The sequence below is a fragment of the Rhamphochromis sp. 'chilingali' genome (genome assembly GCF_963969265.1).
Source record: "Rhamphochromis sp. 'chilingali' genome assembly, chromosome: 10".
Classification (NCBI taxonomy): domain Eukaryota; kingdom Metazoa; phylum Chordata; class Actinopteri; order Cichliformes; family Cichlidae; genus Rhamphochromis; species Rhamphochromis sp. 'chilingali'.
This window is the reverse complement of record NC_137937.1, coordinates 37,039,197-37,059,854: the sequence shown is the minus strand read 5'-3', so window position 1 is coordinate 37,059,854 and position 20,658 is coordinate 37,039,197. Positions and strand designations below refer to the sequence as shown.

Sequence of the window (20,658 nt, the reverse complement as noted above, 5' to 3'; positions counted from 1 at the left end):
CTCAGTTTGTCATCCCGAGGTGCAGCTGCGTTGTGCAGTTTTGCTTTTCTGGTTGTACCAAATGGGGTGAGATGAGCTGGCAGCAGTGATTTGCATTTCCTGACAGTACTAGGTCAGCTGGACTTGGTTTGGATGTGTCATCTGAAGATGTTTGATCATTTCGCACACCCAACACCAGGCTGTAAATTAATCGTTCTCCATGACGTATGTAGGCGGGCTCAACTTCTGTCATTATTATTCAGTTTTTTAAAAAAAAACAAAAAACTAGAACATACAAAAAAACAAAGTGCTTTTATAGTCAAAATTGCAGTCATTCATGCAGACTAATAATTGGAAAAGATTAATTGAAGTCGACTCCTGCATATCTTCTTATTTATTTTAGTAAAGTGTGTTTGCTTTTGTTTTGGGTTTTTTGGTAAGGCTGTGAGATTTAGGTTGAGACCACAGCGTGGGTCTGACACAGCCATTAAGAGTGAAAAAAGCCAGATATTCAGCAGTGGACATGTCTGTACCTGGGGTAGTGTGGAGGAGGTGTTTCAGCACAGGCAGGGCTGGATATTTGAGTGGATGAACACTGAGCCTGTTGGGTGCGAGCATAATCACCCACATTTTTCCACATAATCACTAAAGATACTTTTTCTAAATTAAAAATGTTTCCAAAATAAGTTACAGCTGTGAGCAGAAACTGAAGAGGAAAGTACTCTTGATGTCCAACATTTATATATTGTGTTAAAAAGCTGATTCTAGGATGTAAAATAAAGTCAATGAAAGCACTAAATTTGTTGGATCATTTTATGATGAATGGAAATGTGATGGCAGTGAAGTTTAGATTTTGTTTTCTAAAAGGCTTAATGTGTCCCACATTCAAAACATCACATCTGCTTTCTGCTTTGGAAATTATGGTCTCTGCACAGTTGCACAAGAGAAAATAAGACAAAGTGGGCAGACTAAACAAAAATCCAGCCAACATGTTTTTACTAGTTAGGACAAATAAGTGGTGTCATTCTTGGAAGTAAAAACCCTGCAGAGAAAAGTGCTGATACACAAACCCTCTTCATGCCAAAGGGTGTGCTAGTGTTTATTTTTCCCTTTCAACATCTAATCTCACACACACGGTGTTCATGTGCTGTGGTCCTGTCTTTGTTTATGGCCGCTGGAGTTGCATGGTACATAAAAATATTCCAGCACCTTTGGTCAGGGCGTCTGTCAGTGTCTGTAGGCAATGATTAGGATTGGGTTTTCTGCTTAGCCACATGCGAAGTATGACAATGAAGTGTCGTAGACTAATTTTGGAGTAAGAGTTTTGAAAAGGCTTGCAAATGTTTTTTCCAATATAGTAACTGATAAGCGTATTTATTATTTTTCCCTGAGCCTGGATCTGCTGGAGGTTTCTTCCTGTTAAAAGGGAGTTTTTCCTTCCCACTGTCACTAAAGTGCTGCTCATAGGGGGTCATATGATTGTTGGGTTTTTCTCTGTATGTGTTATTGTAGGGTCTACCTTACAATGTAAAGCACCTTGAGGCGACTCTTGTTGTGATTTGGCGCTGTGTAAATAAAATTGAATTGAATTATTTTATTATTATCTATATTTTAATCATACATGTTTGTGTAATGAGCCTTTACCTTAGTGAGGGATCTCTCTGCTAAGGTTGACCTCTGCTGTGAAGAATGTGTGATATGAAAGTAGCTAGCTAAGCTTTGCATGTTAACTCCCTGCTCCTTCTCTAAATCTAGCTTTAACTTTAGATCCTCCATACCCGGCATGCAAGACGGCTTCCTAATTTCCTGAAAATGTTTTGTCTTTATCACATTCCAGATATGGTTTGGTTGAAAGCACTTAAACCGGTTGGGTTTCTATTAGTGGTGCAACGGATCACAAATCTCATGGATCGGATCACGGTTTTAAGTCACAGATCGGATCAATTTTCGGATCAGCAAAAAAAGGAAAAAAGAGAGAATTTTAACATTTACTTATTAACTTATTTAAGTAATTTTTGCCTATTAAAACCTTCAACTCAAGACTCATTCCATGGAACTGTATAAAAACAAATTAAGGTGCAGTACAGGGCTTTGTATCTACCACTCCGCTGTGATATAATGAGCGGTCACGGTCACGTAGCTTTCCGTTGACCTGCAGCTCCACCCATTTTTAGTTGGGCAACAGAAGATGCCTGGGACAGTTCAGCCATAACTTTAATCTTTTCCTGCTCATACATGCCTGGAACGATCTTGTCACTGAAGTGGACGCGCAACGGGATATCATAGCGTGGCTCAAGCACGTTCATCATTGTTTAAACCCCTTGTTTTGCACAGGAGAGTACAGCCTCATGTCTGCAGCTAAACACCCCAGTAGCTTCTGTAATAGCTTTAAGCGGTCGAACTGGGCAGCAAAGGGCTGCTTAAATACCTCAAACTCCTCTGCTCCTCCACTTGGACCACTAGCGCTGACCATAGCTATCGCTTGACAGACTGACCACACTCATACTTTTTTTCCTTCTTTTTCGAATCTTCGGATCACGTGTGTGCCGAACCGTGGAGTGGGATCGGTTTGGATTATGGATCAACCGTGATCCGCTGCACCACTAGTTTCTATATTGCTGTAGTAGTTCTCGTGTAAAAGCTAATGTGCTACACTTATCTTTCCATTTTAGTGTGTGCTTACTGTTTTACAATACTTTTAATTCAAACCTAGCATTTCCTGCCGATTTGACTTAACATGAAAAACTTTTCGCTTGCAAACCACAGGAAGGAAGTGGCATTTGTCACAGAGGTTTGAGCGGGTTTGATTCACACAGCAATGTTTCTTTATTTTTTATCTGCCATTTTCATTTGTAAATAATAGTTAAAGTAACGGTTAAAGGTTTTTTGGTCAGTTGTTTTTAAAAATTGTATGGTACCTTTTTCATAAATCCTTATTTGGGATTATACGTGACTTTTTGGTGAATGAACATGTGGTCTTTTTGTGGAATAGGTTTTATTGTTGTCTTCTAAAGATAGTTATTAGAAGTTAATATAAGCTACAGTATCGTGCTGGTATGTGACATGTGTGGTTCTTCAGGCTGCACTTGTTGAACTTGCTTGGCCCAGTAAGCACAGAAGCTTAGAGCTGGATATGGAAGAAATTGATTATATCAAGTGTTATTTTGTGCGATATTGGTTATAGCTTTAATATTGATTACATTGACTACAGTCTGCACAGTCTCCACCAAACATTGACTTAAGGCAATTAAAGGGGGAAAAAACCTTGATTCCAGGTGTGGAAGAGAGAGAGAGTCCTGAGCAGTTCATCTTAGTGAGGTGTGCTCCATCAGCTCAGTGACCCTTGGTCTGTATTTCTTTGATTGATTCTCATATTTACCATCCCAACTTGAAAACATGGTTTTCAACATTTGGATAATGGCTGTGCTCAGTTTTGGGCACAGCTGGGCATTCACAGAGGAGAGAGTGTGACTCACTTTCACCACAAAGGCCATGTTCTTAGCTGTGTTAGCACCATCACCACAGCGAGAAAGTCTTGGTCACCTGCGGCCTTTCTGTCCTAATAAGTGGTTCTGAATCGTAATTATAAATTAATGCAGTTATTGCACATATCTGGCATTTGAGTTTTATGGATTTAAAAGGTTTGCATTTTTGTCTTATTTTGGGGTTTTTGTTTTTTTTAAATACAGCTCTGCCTACGACCGGGAGAACAAGATACGCGTGGCCATCAAGAAGATCAGCCCCTTTGAGCACCAGACCTACTGCCAGCGAACCCTGAGAGAGATCAAAATCCTTCTGCGCTTCAAGCACGAGAACATTATCGGAATCAACGACATTATCCGTGCACCGACCATCGAGCAGATGAAGGATGTGTATCCTCACTGAAGCATGTTTGAGTGTAAAGCGTCTCATTCTTGTGTTTGATGGTTTTCTTTAGCTGCTGGTCAGATTGGTATTACCACCAAACGTTTGTGGTCAAGAGGTTTTTATTTGTCTTCCATTACATAATAGCCACCTGTCGCCATACAGTTGGCAGAGATGCTTTTCGCTGTAGCCAAATGGTAGCAGACTATCAAGCCTGCAGGCACTGTGTATAGTTTTACACTGCGTCTGTGACTGAAGCCTGCAGCTGCTCAGCCTGGCAACACAAGCATGTGCCCAAGAACAAATACTAAATTGCACTGGCTTTCTTTCACCAAGAGTCGTCAGGGAGGTGGAGTCCACCTGGACCAGTTTCAGTACATATTGGCCTCAAGAGCACCAATCAGAATCCTCATGCTTAGGGACTTTGAAACTTGACTAAAAGTCCTAAAAGACCCAACAACTGATCAGATAGTTTTGTATTTTTGCAGCTGTGCATCCGCCTTTGCTCTTATCAAGTCTTCCTTTAACAAAAAAAACAAAGAAACGTAAAACAGTGAATAGTTTTACTGAACTTAAGTGTCAGTGAGCTTTCAGCATGATGAATACATTTACCAAAATTTACCATACTGACTAATAATGGCCTCGTAAGTGAGTCATGACTATTGACTGTCTGTAAATGATGCATGTAGTCACTCTGACGCCACACGTTAGATTGTGAAACTCTGTTTTGAATCCTCAAGTGTTTTGGCTGTGTGTGTGTGTGTGTGTGTGTGTGTGTGTGTGTGTGTGTGTGTGTGTGTGTGTGTGTGTGTGTGTGTGTGTGTGTGTGTGTGTGTGTGTGTGTGTGTGTGAGTGAGTGAACGAACATCTTTGTGGGGGCCAAAAATTGTAAGTTTACTCTACTTGTGGGGACCAAAATGTCGTTTTAGTGTCAGGGTCACGATTAGGTTAGGGTTAGGCATCCATTTTTGATGGTTAGGGTAAGCGGCCAGGGAAAGCATTATGTCAATGAGATGTCCCTGCAAGGATATAAATACACACGTGTGTGTGAGTGATTTTTTTCAGTATAAAAGCCGACTTTCCTTAACCTGGAACCGTGCAGATATATTGTCCAGGATCTAATGGAAACAGATCTGTACAAGCTCCTGAAGACTCAACACCTGAGCAATGACCACATCTGCTACTTCCTCTACCAGATCCTGCGAGGGCTCAAGTATATCCACTCTGCCAACGTACTACACCGTGACCTGAAGCCTTCCAACCTTCTGCTCAATACCACCTGTGATCTCAAGGTAGCGTCTCAAGCAGATGCTGGCTTCATTTAAATGCTTGTTTTCAGGCACTTACCCTTAAGGCCCCATTCAGATATTTTTCTTGTCACGGGAAAGACCTCCTCGTATGGTGGTTTAACTAACACCAGACATATTTTCATCATGATTTCATGATTAAATAACTTAATGTTGTCATAAATCCTCACCAATACAAATCTGCTGTGGAGACTCTCAACGTTTTACAGCCTATAATTTTTATGTTGTGTCCTCTAATGTGACAATTTCTTGTGCCTTTCTCATTTTTTTGTAGATCTGTGACTTTGGTTTGGCTCGTGTGGCTGATCCCGACCACGATCACACTGGTTTCCTCACAGAGTACGTTGCCACTCGTTGGTACCGAGCTCCTGAGATCATGCTCAACTCAAAGGCGAGTAGAGTAACAGTGGAGTATGTTTAGTGTTTTTAGGTTTTCCCAACTTAAAAAATACTTTGTGCCCTCCATTGAAACGTGTTGATTGGAAAACAACGACCCTGTTAGTGATAATATCTTTAAACTTTGTATTTCTATTTCAAGTCTTAAACTTTAATTTCTAAATACTAGTTGGAATAATTTAAAATGACTTGCAGCACTTGATAGGCACATGGTATATTAATGCTGTGTGTAACTAAGTTAGTTACTGTAATCATGATTATGTCTGTTCTACTTGATTTCAGGGCTACACCAAGTCCATAGACATCTGGTCAGTGGGTTGCATCCTGGCTGAGATGCTGTCCAACAGGCCAATCTTTCCGGGGAAGCATTACTTGGATCAGCTTAACCATATTTTGGGTAAAAATAAACTTTGCATGCAGTAAACATGTAGAACTTTCCATTTTTTAAAAATTCAAATGAGTTGTGTTGATGTGTAAGTCCACAGAGGCTGACATTTAGCCCATAGGCCACAAAATTAAAGCCTCCTGCAAAATGAATCTGCCAGAACGGATCAGAGATGTTAGGGTTAGGTTATGGGTCTATAAGTCAAACACACATCTAGATGAATCCCATGATCCCCACAAACCGCACACACCTGAGTCACTTCTATTGCTCCATTGTTCAGCTCAGGTGGTGGCTGGGGTTCAGCTGGGGCTCTGTGGCTGTGTAGTGCATTGCTTTGTGGGTCTATCATAGCAAGCATTGAGGTTTTCTCCAGTTTAAGCAACAGTGGCCATGTAATCAGTAAACGTCTGCACCGGTTACTGGTTATTCCAGTTATTCCCTCTTGGATTCCTTTTGCTTGGTACTCGCTGCCTCATACTGGGAACCTGTTTTGTTTTGGAGATGGTCTGACCAAGCCGAGTCCTCCATGATGAACTTTGTTTTTCCTGATAATGAATTTGTTTGGTCTGTATTTGTTTGGTAGTACAGTGTATCATTATGGTGTGACTCAGCTGCGTTATTTAGTCTGTAAGAAAAACTTTGATACCTTTAGACTTCACACTCAGTCGCAACAGCTTCCTGGTGCCAGTCCATAGATACCGTAGACACTAATATGTCCTTATCAAGTCGGACTTTTTTGTCTCTTGGTGCTAGACCACATGTTGCTTCTCCCATCTGTCCATTCGTTGTGCGGTCTGAATGTTTTTGTCCGTTTTTGAGAATTTTTCCTTTCAGTATAAACTTTTAGCGGAGGCTCTGCAAATTGTTACATATCATATCATTTATCATTTTACATATCATTTATTTATCATAAAAGAACAAAATCTGATTGTCTTTATGATTTTCTATTTGTCCTCCAGGAATTCTGGGTTCTCCCTCACAGGAGGATCTCAACTGCATCATCAACATTAAAGCCAGGAACTATCTCTTGTCACTGCCTTTGCGCTGCAAAGTGCCGTGGAACCGTCTCTTTCCCAACGCTGATCCAAAAGGTAAGAGGTGGAATCTCACCATAACCGCAGTATTTGGTCATCAGGGGATTAGTAAATGTTAAACATTTCCTGAGAGAATTTCGTTTTATAGAGCGGGGAGAAAAATGATTGCCTACACCTGGCTCACCTCATACACATCACATTACATTCATGTTGTGTCTACTTCTTTGATGACCTGTGCCCTGGCACAACACACAGCAGTCACAGTAGTCACAACATCTGGACTTTGGGGCTCAAACACGCTCACTACACTCTAATGATGTTTTTGCAGGTTCAGTTGGTTTTTCTGTGCATGATGGTTTTCTGTCTCCTTCACTGCTGAAATTAAATCAAATCATTCATAAGAACAGTGCTAATAAAGGCAGAGTGCCATTTCAACATAGTGAGAAAAGCTTTAGTAAAATCTTTGGTAATCACAATGTGAGTCCACCAACAGGCAGCCTGAAGCCAAATTCAGAGAGAAGCTGATGATAATATTTACACAGTGTAAATTTGAGTTTACTTAAGAAAAACGTCCTCAGAAGCTGTAAAATTCACAGAGAGAAGCTGAATGATGGATTTGGTCAAACTCAAGAACTGTGGCCAAACCTTTACTCAGAGCACAAAAGCAGTGCAGGTGGATGACGCGATATTGCTCTTAAATCCTTTTCTGTTTACAACACTTCACAATGAGTCACCACATATTCACCGTATCACCATGACATCTTCCAAACTGATATCATGCAGTGACACAGGCTGACACAGATGTTTATTAGAGCCATTCTGCAAATTCAGTAAGCTGAACCCCTCATTGTCACACAGTATTAAGGTTGGATGAAGGTTGGATGAAGAGATGCATCAAATTCGTGTTCAGTAAAGAGCTGATCAGAGGTGGACTGACAGACTTTGGTGTCAAAGGATGGTTTAAAAAAAATGATAACATGTTGGATGTAGACTAGGACCTCTAGTGGACAGACAAGGATATTGTTGTTGTTTCAGAGTCACCTACAGTAAGTCCATCTTTGTGTTACAGCTCTGGACCTGCTGGACAAGATGTTGACCTTTAACCCTCACAAGAGGATCGAGGTGGAGGAGGCGCTGGCACACCCCTACCTGGAACAATACTACGACCCCACAGATGAGGTGGGTCAGGCATCTTGTGCTATATGGATCACCTGGGTTCAAAAAAACAGCACAACTTTTGTTATTTTACAAGATGATTGAAGAGCAGATTTCCAGCTTTAATTCAAGGAGTTCAGCAGAAGTATTGAACTGTTTTAGCAGGTGCTGTATTCCATATGCAGTTTTTTATATATATATATAAATACTGAGTCCTCCATTTTCAGAGGCTCATGTTCAGTTCAGGCCTGATCCTCAACATGAGGTTCAAAGATAACGATGGGAGTGAAGACCGTCAGAGGGTGAATGTACGCTTAAAAGTGTAAGAAAAAATATTATGGCATGAATTGTGCTTGTAGTTAGAAATTGTTTTTAGGTGTTCAAATAAAGTAGAAAAGCATCTTACAAGAACCAGTCGCCGCTAAAACGAATGAATGCACTCGTCAGCAGATGCATCTGAAATACCACAGCAAGCAACTGAAGTGGATGACTGCCAAATTATTTTCATGGTTAATAAAAACAGTTTCAGAGAATTTTGTCACTCTTGAGTAGGTAAACATATCAAAGTCTGCAATCACGAGCCACCAAATGCAACCTTGTACACTCAGGACCAGGAAGGCCAGATTAGACTGGCAGCAAACGTCTAAAAGAGCCTTCAAATATTCTTTGGAAAGATGAAATCAAGAGAAAATTGAGGAGGAGAGAAACGGCTCATTAACCCAAAGCACACCACATCCTCTGTCAAACATGGTGCAGGAATGTAATGAAACGGGCCACACAAGATTTCCATTAAATATTAAACACAGTTTTTATGTTTAAAATTGTTAGTTTGTTCAATTAATTTTGAGGCTAAGAAAATGGAAATACAAATGTCTGTAATTGCAAAACAGTTGATGCAAATTTCCATTGAGCTGCTTGAATTAAAGCTCAAACGTGCACTTCAGTCATAACTTTGATCTCAAAGTGATGGTAGTGGCGTTGTCCAAAAAGCTGCCTGCATGTTTCTCTGATCTAAAAATGTTCTTAATTTCTTTTGTGGTTGTTTGTGACTTAGCTGCTCTGTTGGAGCCAAACCTAAAGTCTCCATGAACATTTACCTCACTCTGCCCTCTTTGCTCTCTGTCTTTAGCCTGTTGCCGAGGCCCCATTTAAGTTTGACATGGAGCTAGATGACCTACCCAAAGAGACGCTGAAGGAGCTCATCTTTCAAGAAACTGCACGTTTCCAGCCCAGCTTTAGGTCCTAACATCCCACACAGGTAAGTACACATCACTGCAGCCCAACTTATAACCCTAAACTACTGAAAAATAACCTGCAGGGGCTGGTGACACAAAACTATGAGCAATTTGTTAAGAAGTACACAACAACCAACTTTTCCAAGGTCATAAAGATCAGGGAGATCCTCATGACTGTCCCACCTCCGCTGCTTCAAAGCGCGGTGGAGTGAGTCGTGTTCCCGCGTTGAAATCTGCTCAGGATCACTGGGGTTAAATTTAACAGCTCATCTGTTTAAGAGCTGTAGTCAGGACCTCACAGAGTAAGTTTAAATTTTGCTTTTGTTGAGTACGAAGCCGAGGTACTGGACAGGATAAAACCACTTAAAACCATCCATCTAAGCACTTTAAACGTAGTGAGTTGTGCTTTACTGCCATCAATTTGTATCCAAAGCAAGACACAAAAATTGTTCTGTGGTATGAAATTTAGATTTTTCAATATGCAGCATTTACCATGTATTAAGACTTATTTTTTCCCTATTGCCAATGTGTGAATTGATTGTAACGCAAGTTAAATTCAGTATAGTTTAGTGTGAAGGGTGTGGGACAGATATTCCAAGAAACTCTAAATGATAAGACTTTAATGTTCCTTAGCTCATGCCTCGCTTCGGTGCCTCTGTTCTGCTCCCACACTGTCAGCAGTGAGCAACACTAGTAATAATAATGGATTGGATTTATATAGCGCTTTTCAAGGCACCCAAAGCGCTTTACAATGCCACTATTCATTCAAATGGCTAACCTGTGTTAGCCATTTGAAACGGACGAACGTTCTTTGGTTTTGGGAATCAAACAAACCCTGAGCTAACGCTGGTTTGCCGGTTACAGGGTATCTGATGTACTGTCTTTAAGTGGCTGAGGTCATCAGTCCGTCCTCTCACACTAACCAATGGCACATACATGAAACATCCTGAAGTTGCATCTAGCTCCCTAGCTCCAGATTCTGCGGTTGCTAATGTGCCATCTGACCCACCTTAGATGTTTGGTGACTGGCCAGTCACCCTCACTTATGACTGATTATAAGCTGGTTGGAGTTGTTAAAGTAAACCTCAGGGGACTGCAACAAAAATGCTCCTAACAACAAAGCTAATCAGACTCCTTCAGCTGAATATGGACATTTTACAAAAGCTAACAAAAGGAAAGTGGCTAAAGCTACCGTGAGCTGTGAGTCAGCCTCTGGCCAGCAGCTTCGGTATGAGCAAAAGATTAATTATGAAAAAGTGAAAAAGGCTCATGTCCTGTTATCTGGTGAAGTCATAAACATACTGGGAAGTGACGCAAGTATCTGATGTTTGCTGTGTTATAGAAATCTGCTGCACCTTCTTTTGTTTAAGATACAACATCTCAGCTAAAGGTGTTTTTCTGTGATTACTATCAGGGCATATACAGTGCCAAACACTTTGATATTTGTTTTCTTGTTTCTATGACAGGTGATCTGACAGGTTTGTTAAGCACCGTATGAAAGTTTTAATAACTGAAACTGCATCAGTTGAATATAAATGGCATAGAGGATCAGAAACCGGCATCGCTGGCCTGGGTGTTTGCTCCGTTTTCTGATGACTTGTGTGAGAAAACCTCCAAAAGTACAGTCAGATAGAAAACCTCAAATTCGTGTTTTGCTGATGAAACTGTGATGTGCATCACGATACCGATTCTCTGTAATCGTGTTGATATTCTTGGAATGAAGGTGAAGAGTCGCATGGCGTCATTAAATATGCAGACATCATTGTGCAAATACAATCAGCTGATTGTGAGGGAGTCAGATGGGAGACGAGCTGTCTGTGCAGCGTCTGACAGTAATAACTTTGTCATATCAAGAATTATTATTATGTAGTTCTAAAAGTTTCTTTAAACAATGTAAACTACCCAGTTTATTGTTGCAATGTAATTCTTTATTTGACAGATGCACTGATGCTAAAATGGATACTCACCACTCTTAACAGCTAAAGTGTCATTTCCTTCAGAAAGGATTTTGGCAAATTATACAGTTAAAAACACGTCTGGATTGAAATGAAAATTTGGAGAGATTGTTTTTGTTTGTCCCCTCCCTCGCTGATCTCTGCTCACCACCAGCTGCTTCCTGACAGGCCTCCTTTTGTGATAATAGCTATCAGCTCTACATTTTATAGCCCATCATCCTCTTTGTGCACAAGACGGGCTGTGTGTAATTACTGTGTTTCCACTGTGCATGTCTTGAAGCATAACACGAGTGCAGTGAAAGTGAGTCTGTTGTGCGACACCTCCCAGATTAGAGCACTGAGCATGTTTGCATTTTTTTAGTTCCTTGTTTCAGTATCTGCAGATCTGGTTATCTGTAAAAGTGCTGCCTTTCTGCGCTGCACTCATCTCCTGGGGCCTGGGCTGTCAAGCAAATGCATCATAGCCAGGGTAGCTTTCCATTATGTAGCTTTGCTTGATCTAACATCAGCAATCAGGCTAAAGGGTCACGTGAACACAGTTATCAGCTGCATAAGTCTACCCGGGGTTTATCTATGCAGCACGTTCACATGAAAGAGGAAGAGTTCAAACATGGACCGGGGTTAAAAATAAACGCGCTGTGAAACGTACAGGAAAAGTATAGCATTATAAAATTGACTGATTCTTATATAGTGCTTTATACAACAGCCTCATTCGCCCATTCATACAAGCACTTTCTTCTATGTTTAAGTGATGTGGGGTTAGTATCTTGCCCAGGGATATGTGGCTTGCAGACTGGAGCAGCCAGGGATCGAAGCACCGGCCTTCCGATCAGTAGATGCTGCTTTACCTCCTGACCTACAGCCTCCCCACAAAGCTACTGTATGACTGTGTGCAGGCGTCAGCACTAGATCTGCCAGAAGGTTCGTTTTTGCCCCCTGCTGCAACAGCAGTAAGCGCCAAAATATTATTTTTGTAATTATAGGCGAGATTAGACTAAAATAACTATTTAAGTGTTTTATTAGTATTACAAATGATTGGGAGTGATTTCATCACAGATCAGAAAGGGAAAATATATTTAGAATCTACAAATAAATGGTACAACAAACACAATAACACAATAATGTGATTATCTTTGGACGTCGATGAAGTTTAAGACTGAAAAAGCACCATTATATTAAAAAAGTTTGAAGCCAGGATAAAAAGCTGTTAAGTGACTTCTCAGTATCACAGCTCTGTTATTAAGACACCTGCTGCTTCATTCATCAACCCTTTGAGGTCTTGCTTCTGCATTTAATCTCTATATTCTGCTACATAATGGTGGGCACGGTGAGCATACTTCATTTTCTCTCTTTGAGTTGATCCGTTCTCTTCCGTTCGTTTAAAAAAAAAAAGCGTCAGAATAAATAGCTGCACATGCGAAGGAGGAAATGGCGTGACTGACAAGCCAATCAGTCGTCGCCTGTACCTACATTTCTAGGGAGTTGCATACATGCCAGGTCACAGCATAGGGTTTGATTTATGATGTAACCGATGAGATTTAAGGCGGAAGTATAAATGATGACCCTGAAGCTGTGATATAATAATGCTACAGAGAGCTTTTTAAAACCATCTTTCTTACTGTCCCCACATGTTAAACTCTAAGTTGCCCACAGGTGTAAATGTGAGTGGGAATGGTTATCTGTGTGTGTTAGCCCTGCAACAGACTGGGGACCTGTCCAGGGTGTGCCCCGCCTCTCGCCCTACGACAGCTGGGATAGGCTCCACCCCCCCTCTGCTGGATGCTCAGTGTTATGAGTCTTGGGTTCAGTATGGCGGCTCATCACGGCGTCTCTGTTTCCTTCTCCTTCCAGATGATTCTGCGGACTGGCTCCTGCGTTGCCACTGCTCCTCCCCGCCTCCACACTGTTGCTGTGATATTTTATTATTCATTTTTATTTTATTTTATTTTTTTTAGTTTGGGTTTGTTTTTGTTTGAATGCTCCTCTGCCGATGTCCACATCTCCTGGATTCCTTGGGTCTCACTCGTCAAATCCACTTTGCTCAGGAATGGCGTCAGGAATCAATCAATCAGATCATCCTCCGTTTTGCTTTCTTTTTCTCTCGTTCTCTCTCGGAGGTGAGGACAGGTGAGGGGAGGGCGGGGTCACATCACAGCTTACAGGGGTGGTTGGGGTTGTGTGTTTTAAGCCAAGTTAAGCATTTTTTTTCTACCTGTGTGTCTCAAACAACAGGGGTTGGGGGGGGAGTTACTATTCAAGACCTTTAATGTCCAGTTGAATGATGGTCATAGACTAGCTGCTCTTTTCTCTGCCTTCATTGCACAAACAGCAGAGGGTTACATCTAAGGATCATTGATCGGAGTTTTCTAATGCTCGTCGCAGTGTTACAGGGGATGCAGTCTACGTTTTTTCTTCTATTTAGAAAAAAAATCCAAATTTAACAACCTGATTTATGCAATGAAATCACTGAATCAGCCAGAGGGTCTGCAGGCAACAAGCCATCAGTCAGTGAGGACCTATGTTTTATCAAACGCTGTATTTTAATTAACACACACAAGGCCCGAATGCAAATGTATACCTATAAAGACATATATAAATATATGGCCTAAAGAGTCTTAAGATATTTTAAAGGTGAGAATTAGGATTTCCTGTCTCATCAGCTGGAGGAGGAAAGTGTCCACCTTAGCTGTGAGGAATTTCCCACACGTCTGTATGTACAGGGTGGTGTTTTTCATGGTGGGTTGGGGGAGCTTTACCGCATCAGGACAAGAATTCAGTTACCGCTCAGCGCTTGTTTTGTCTGGAGGAAATGTTGTTGTGCCTCCCCGTTTCTTTGTCTTCTTCTCTTCTTCTTTGTGAGTTTCTGTTGATCTCTCTCTGTCTCTCTCTCTCTCTCGCCTTGTTAGAATAAAACTGTGCCCTTTGCATGACTGTTAAAAGCTCTGTATACAAAGACGACGATGTTAAGTGCCACACAAACCGGGCGGATCTGCCGGGAGAGCGCCCAGGCTCTGTCCGTTCTATCTTTTGTGGTATATCACACTTTACACACTCACGGTGCTTTTTGTCCTCTTTCTTTCTGTCGCTTTCACAACCTCTCTGTCCATTTTTCTTCTGTCTTGTTTTTTCTTTATTTCTTCAGATTTCAACTTTTTGTTTCTTAGATAAACTCCATCTGCATGCTGTGAGACATCTTGTTGTGGTTGCAAATAGGAGAATAACCATATAACTGTATTTATGCCAAACACACACACACACACACACACACACACGTACGTACGTTTCCTGAACCTGACAAATGGGATCCAGGCATTATAAAGTTAGAAATTATACTCAGATATAACAGATCATGCTTGTTTTGTTGTGGGTTTTTTTTGTTTTTGTTTTTTGTTTTTGCTTTAAATTGCACATTTTAACGCTGATAGCCGTTAGCAGCGTCAGCGCCAGCAGCCGACTGCAGTAAAACTAAAAAAACAAAAAGAAATGCAGCAGAAGTCAAGACCATAATTCCACTTTTTGTCAGTAACTGCTGATTAAAGACTGTTGAATTTGAAGGTTTTATTTCAAGTGAGAGGAGCCTAAAAATAACACATATATCTGTGTGTGTGTGTGTGTGTGTGTGTGTGTGTGGATTTGGAAACTTTTGGGGAGCAAAAGCGGGATGAAATCCCCAAAGCTTCAGCTTGTTTAAATCTATTCGGCTTTAATGGCACACCTGACCTTAGGTTGGGTTGCAGAACTGCATATTCAAATTGAAACCTCTTGGTAAGGTGTGCATGACTCGTGTTAGTTACGATATTAAAACATTTCAGAGTACATCAAATTTAAAATCTACCTGAATGGATTCTTCAAGAATCTGACTCTGCTGCACTTAAAGTACAAAATTGAAATCTTTTATTAAAAGATTTTTCCTTTTTCCCCCCTGCATGTGGTCAGTCGCAGAGGTAAACTCATGATTTTTATGTTTCTCTGAGGAGACGAGCCAAGTTTAAGTCGTTTTAAAGTTGATCTCCCCGAGGGCGGAGCTGCTCTGGTCGATAATAAATCACAGAGCCAAAGAACCTCAGTTTTACTTTTTTAGTTCTGACCTAAATGACATTAGACTGAAGCTGAGCGGAGCCACGACAGGACGCCGGAGCTCTGCTGAGATGCACTCAAGCCATAATCGGTCAGCCAGCCAGCCCATTGCACCTCTGACTGTGATGTCACGGCGTACTGACACCTCCCTCGAGTACACGTCAACATCACTGCAGCCACGTGATGTTACGCCAATGAAAGTGGCAAAAACGAACGTTAAGACTCGAGATTAACGCGCTGACTTAAGACGAAAGCAAATGTTTTCTGGGTCTGCTGAGTTTTCTGGAAAGAACATGTAACTTTGCACAAACTGACGGATAATTGGAGTCGTCTTTAGAGCGAACCGTTCATTGAGAAGCAAAGATGGCAAATTGAGAAAAATGAGAATCCATGAATGGACACAAGCTTCAGGTAATAAATGAAGTGATGCAGTTTTAAAGGTACTTTCTGCAGTGACCCTCTGCAGAGTTTAATGAACTTTTACCACTAGGGGCAGTGTTACCCATCGATGTGTTCAGATAGTTCCAGATATGTGCCCCTTTTCTCGTAAATTTAGTTTTAGCCCTGCCCTTTTCCCTAGAGGCCGGTTCGCGACCTCCTGTCAGTGTCTGTTTAGATCACGGTTTTTACTGGCTGGGTTGCTGAGAGCTGCAAAGAGGGCGATGCAGTCACCTGTAATTTATCAGGGAGATGCTGACTAATCAGCCAAAACTTGGAAAAAACAGCCACTGAGTAAGTTAGTAACTTGGTCTCATTGTCACAGGTGTTTGCAGACGAGTCGGCATGTTTCTTGCAAACTACGGGACTTGCCTGTCACAAGGTCTGAAACTACTTTGACTTAATAACAGCACGCAGCTTCCTGCAGCCTCTCACCAACCATTGTTCTACCACAGCCTTACTCATCAGTCGACCTTACAGCAGCCGCTCAAAATCGTAACCTGATGAGCTGCGGATGCTCTAAGCCTGTGTGACTGAAGCCCTTAAGCTCACCTGGTTTCATTGCGCCATCTTGTGGTATAAACTCAGATGGCAGTACAGCTGGCCCCCAGTTCAGTTTCTGCTGATATTGCATAAACACGATAGGAAGGTGTTCTGAACGTGAAGTCAAAGAAGCTGATTCTTCATTCTGCTGACAAAAAGTACCTTTCAACACGTTTTTCCACCAAGACAAACTTTATTGTAGTTTTTAAAACAAAATCAAACAAATCAGCATCAGAGGAAAAAAAGAAAAATCCACATAAAGAGGACACACCTCAAACCTTGACTGCTTTACAGAAGAGAGTAAAACTTTGTGACTTTCAAAAGTTCAAAAAAAAAAAAAAAAGGTCCAGCTGAACACATTTCCCCAGTGATCAGGGTAAAACTGCGTGGTCTTTCGGTAAACTCACAGACCTGTACAAATAAAGTTTGCTTTGTAAATGTATACTTTAATCTTTTGGATCAGATTTCCCTCTTTGCTAACATCTGAAAAAATATTATTTTTGGTTCAGTTTGCAGAGATTTACCTAAAAAAAATATAGTTCATGACCAAAACTCTGATGCAGAAATGACAGTTTTTGCACTCAAATTAAAAGACGCTGAGATTCGTCTGTCCCAGTGCTCCAGCGCTCGCTGCATACACCCGTCTGTCACACGATTATTAAATGCACTTGCTTCTACAGTACTTGGGATGGGACTTGTAATCCGAGGTGCCTGCCGGGACTTGACTCGCCTGTAGATAGCCTTTTTTTGGGGGGCGGGGGGGTTAGCGAGAACATTAAGGGCACTGGAAATCTTACTGGGATTAGTTGTATAAAACAAAAAAAAGCTTCTGCTGAGTTCTTTGTGCAACCTGTCTGTTTGTGCCTTTTTTGATAGTCTTGATATCTGAGATTTGATGTGCAGCTTTCGTTCAGTCGGGAATCCGTTGTAATTGCAGTATATGCGCTTAAAAATGAATACAATCAAGTCTGGGGGGTGGGAGGGGTTCGGGGGTTATCCTTACCTTTCATTTCTGTAAATTTTAAAGAGATTTGTTGCCACAGCTGTGTGATTTGTGACTGTATTGAAAAGATGAAAAGCAAACATTTTATTTTATTTTTTTGCGTAACACTTTTTTGAGATTTTTTTTTCCTTTTTGGGGGGGGGGGGATGTTTTTGTGCAGATATTTTTATTGTAAAATGAATGTTATGTTTCTATCAGACACTAATCTTGTTTGAGTTGTCTCCAGTGGAACTACTTCACTCTGTATGTTTTGATCAGTATAAACCTTTAATTGTGTAGTTAACATTTCTGAAAGGAAAATAAATAAATAAATAAATAAGATCCTTGGTTGTATTTTTAAGGGTTTCTCTTCAACCTGCCATAGAAATTGTTCTGAATTGATTGGTCAGTTTTATTTTGCTGTCGTGTGAAGGATTTGACTTGAACGAAGCGTTCACTATTATTAAAGACTGACTGCTACTTTGAAAGATCTGTTCTTTAATGTTTTTCTTTGCAACTCTGCCATGACAATTAAATAGACATTAAAGTTTGTGCTGCGTTTGAGGTGTTTCCTGCCAGCACGTATCAGTCCTGGATTCTAATTGGTTGTTGGACAAGCAGAGGTACATGCGGCTGCAAGTCAACTCTACTCGGCACCAAACCAAACCCAAAAAAGTACTCATGGCCGAAATGTTTGACAGCATTACTAATTTAGTTTCATCTGCTTTTATGCTTCAGTTTGTTTTTAACATCGTTCTTCACTTTATCATTAACTGATAAAAACAAACAAAAACAGCTCTGCACACTGACTCCAACTGATGATTTAATCCTTACAACTTTTATTTAAAAGCAACATTTCCATCGTGCTGAGGAGGAGACATGTTTGAGGAAGATCAACTGGATAAAAAACTTTGCTTTAACCACAGAAAACCACTGGAGGCGCCGTCTTCAGCTAAAAGGATACTTTAGGTTTATTTTGTAAGCTGAGTGGGCCCCAAAACGGAGCGATGTCCCGGTGTCTGGAAAAACGCACAACCAGTCCGAATGAAAAGGCTGGAAATCTATAAATACCTGAAATACGGAGTACAGCCTGTAGAGGGCGCTATTAAAAAAAAAAAAAACACACACATGGCAGAAAAACTGTCCAAAGGGAGAAAATCCTTAAAGATGTTTTTTTTTTTTTTTTTTTTTTAATGTGGTGTTTAAATGAAGCTCTAATGCATCTTATACAATGAAATATTTTTCTAGTATAAACAAAGACATTACTTTTTTGTATAATTTGGGGGCTTTTTCATTTCAGTTAAATAGTTTTAATACAAATGATTGATTACAGGCTGATTGACAAATACTATCCCAGTTACCCAAATACCATCTCCCTGGTCCTGATCTCTAAACCTACTGATGGTGAATTCTACAATTTTAATGCCAAGTGTGGCGTAAAAATCTGATGGAATAAAAATGACGTATCCACAATCACTAAATACTGGATTTAATATAAGCAAGAGCCCCCAAATCCAAATAACACCTGTGACTGACACCTCCCATCACTCACAGCAGTGTTTGCCTTGCTCCTAACACACTGCCTGTAAGTGCATTCCAGACTCAATAATGACATTCCTGACAGTTGACAGGCTGTTGTTACTCTTTCTAATGGATGTTTTGGTGCTTCAGAGGGCTTTTCAAACCAACAAATGATACAAAGAGGCAGAAACGTTCAATAAAAGCACAGAGCATATGGAACATGTTGGAGTCCACATTGAGGGATTAAAGTTTCCTTTGAAACTACATTCTTTCCTGTGCCAGGAACCCATTTCAAGCACAGCCCCAAGGTGCTTCTGTCCAGTCACAGGCTGGATCGGCTCCCTTTAATGAAAGTAGGCTGGATGATTATTTCCGCCTGAAGTCTTTACAGTGTCAAGGATGAGGTTTGTCCTGTCACAATGTTTAAGAACGCATTAAAGCAGTATCATCTGCATACATAAAATACTCTTTAAAATATTAATAAAAAAGCAGATTAATAGTCCACAAAGTGTGTAGTACATGCAGCAGAGTCGGTCCTGAGTCTTGCATCCTACCTACAGGGTTGGTGGGCAAATTGCAGGGGGTCTATACGATGCTCGTTTTGTGAGACCATGTACCTCTCACCAGGTGTTCAAAGCACTTTGTGACCAGTGATGTGTGACTGCTCTAAAGTCTTTGTGGACTTGATGGCAAATACTATTAATAGTAAATAAAAATGACTGATCATAAGGACAGAGATGCTATATTTTATTTGAAGATATATTTTCCCAGCTTCTTCTGTTTATTTTCATGATCTTATATGATCATCATTGTATACTCATCGTTTTCTGTCCCAAACTGTTACCTGTGTTTTCTTTGAACTTCAGCTGGGATACATTGGTACTTTTCTTTTCTTTTTTTGTAAACACTCGAAATATGTGTCATCTTCTCATTAAATGAGTAGGAGGGGTCACATCAGCATAAAAGTATTTACAAAGATTTAAGCATGTTTCTCAGATTCAAAACCTAATGGCATTTGAGGATTTATTGATTTATTTATTTTTAGTAGCATAATCTTTTTTTTTAGAGGAAACAACAACTTCAGCAGTTTTATACTGTCTTTAGGAAAAAGTCATCCATAGAGAATTTATCACCTAAAGCGGGACCAAACCAACTTCAAAGGGGACCAGAAGTATTCACGTTTTAGTAGTACTCAGTGTGTCCGGTAGGTGGTGCTGCGGTACAGTTTAATATGATGTGCTGCGGCATGTCCCGTGACTGATTCATAAATTCAAAACCTCATTCACTTTTTTTCAGCTACAAACCAAAGCAGGTCAGAAGTTCGAGTCTTTTGCTTTTAATTTTGTAGTAAATTTAAAAAGCATCTTCGTTCATACTTATTAATATATTAATATCGCAGAGAGATGTAAATTTAACCCATGACATTTACGAAGGTAAAAGCAGATTTTGCTGTATGAAAGCAAAAATATATTCAAAATTATTCAAACCAAAAATAACTGCAGTGAAGACGTCACTGAGCAGCGATCAGATGGATTCATTTCTGACGGCTTTGTTTACCAGCTTTGTTTCGACCACGTGCTTGCAATGTGTCCACGCATGCGCACTAAAGTATTGTTCTTATGGCACGCGTATCGGTGGCGCGCGCAGCCAAAGACAACCACCAGCCACGCGGGCGCGCAGCCACTTCCCTGCCCTCGAGTTGATTGGTTGTCATCGCGTCTCCCCGCCCTCCGCTGCAGCTGATTGGGTACATGGAGATCTTTCTCCTCGCTGATTGGACTCTATTT

General features: G+C 40.7%; 1 protein-coding gene across 1 annotated transcript in view; it reads left to right on the top strand.

The window, feature by feature from the left end:
- Nucleotides 1–17,692, top strand: part of mapk1 (mitogen-activated protein kinase 1) — a 37,573-nt gene extending 19,881 nt beyond the window's left edge. Inside the window, exons 2-9 of the mRNA XM_080893628.1 lie at nucleotides 3,669–3,851; nucleotides 4,946–5,135; nucleotides 5,425–5,541; nucleotides 5,829–5,943; nucleotides 6,891–7,022; nucleotides 8,035–8,144; nucleotides 9,250–9,378; nucleotides 13,162–17,692. Of these exons, the coding sequence (XP_080749754.1) occupies nucleotides 3,669–3,851; nucleotides 4,946–5,135; nucleotides 5,425–5,541; nucleotides 5,829–5,943; nucleotides 6,891–7,022; nucleotides 8,035–8,144; nucleotides 9,250–9,366 (964 nt within the window). The 3' untranslated portion in view covers nucleotides 9,367–9,378; nucleotides 13,162–17,692. The remainder of the gene's footprint in view (nucleotides 1–3,668; nucleotides 3,852–4,945; nucleotides 5,136–5,424; nucleotides 5,542–5,828; nucleotides 5,944–6,890; nucleotides 7,023–8,034; nucleotides 8,145–9,249; nucleotides 9,379–13,161) is intronic.
- Nucleotides 17,693–20,658: the final 2,966 nt, after the last annotated feature.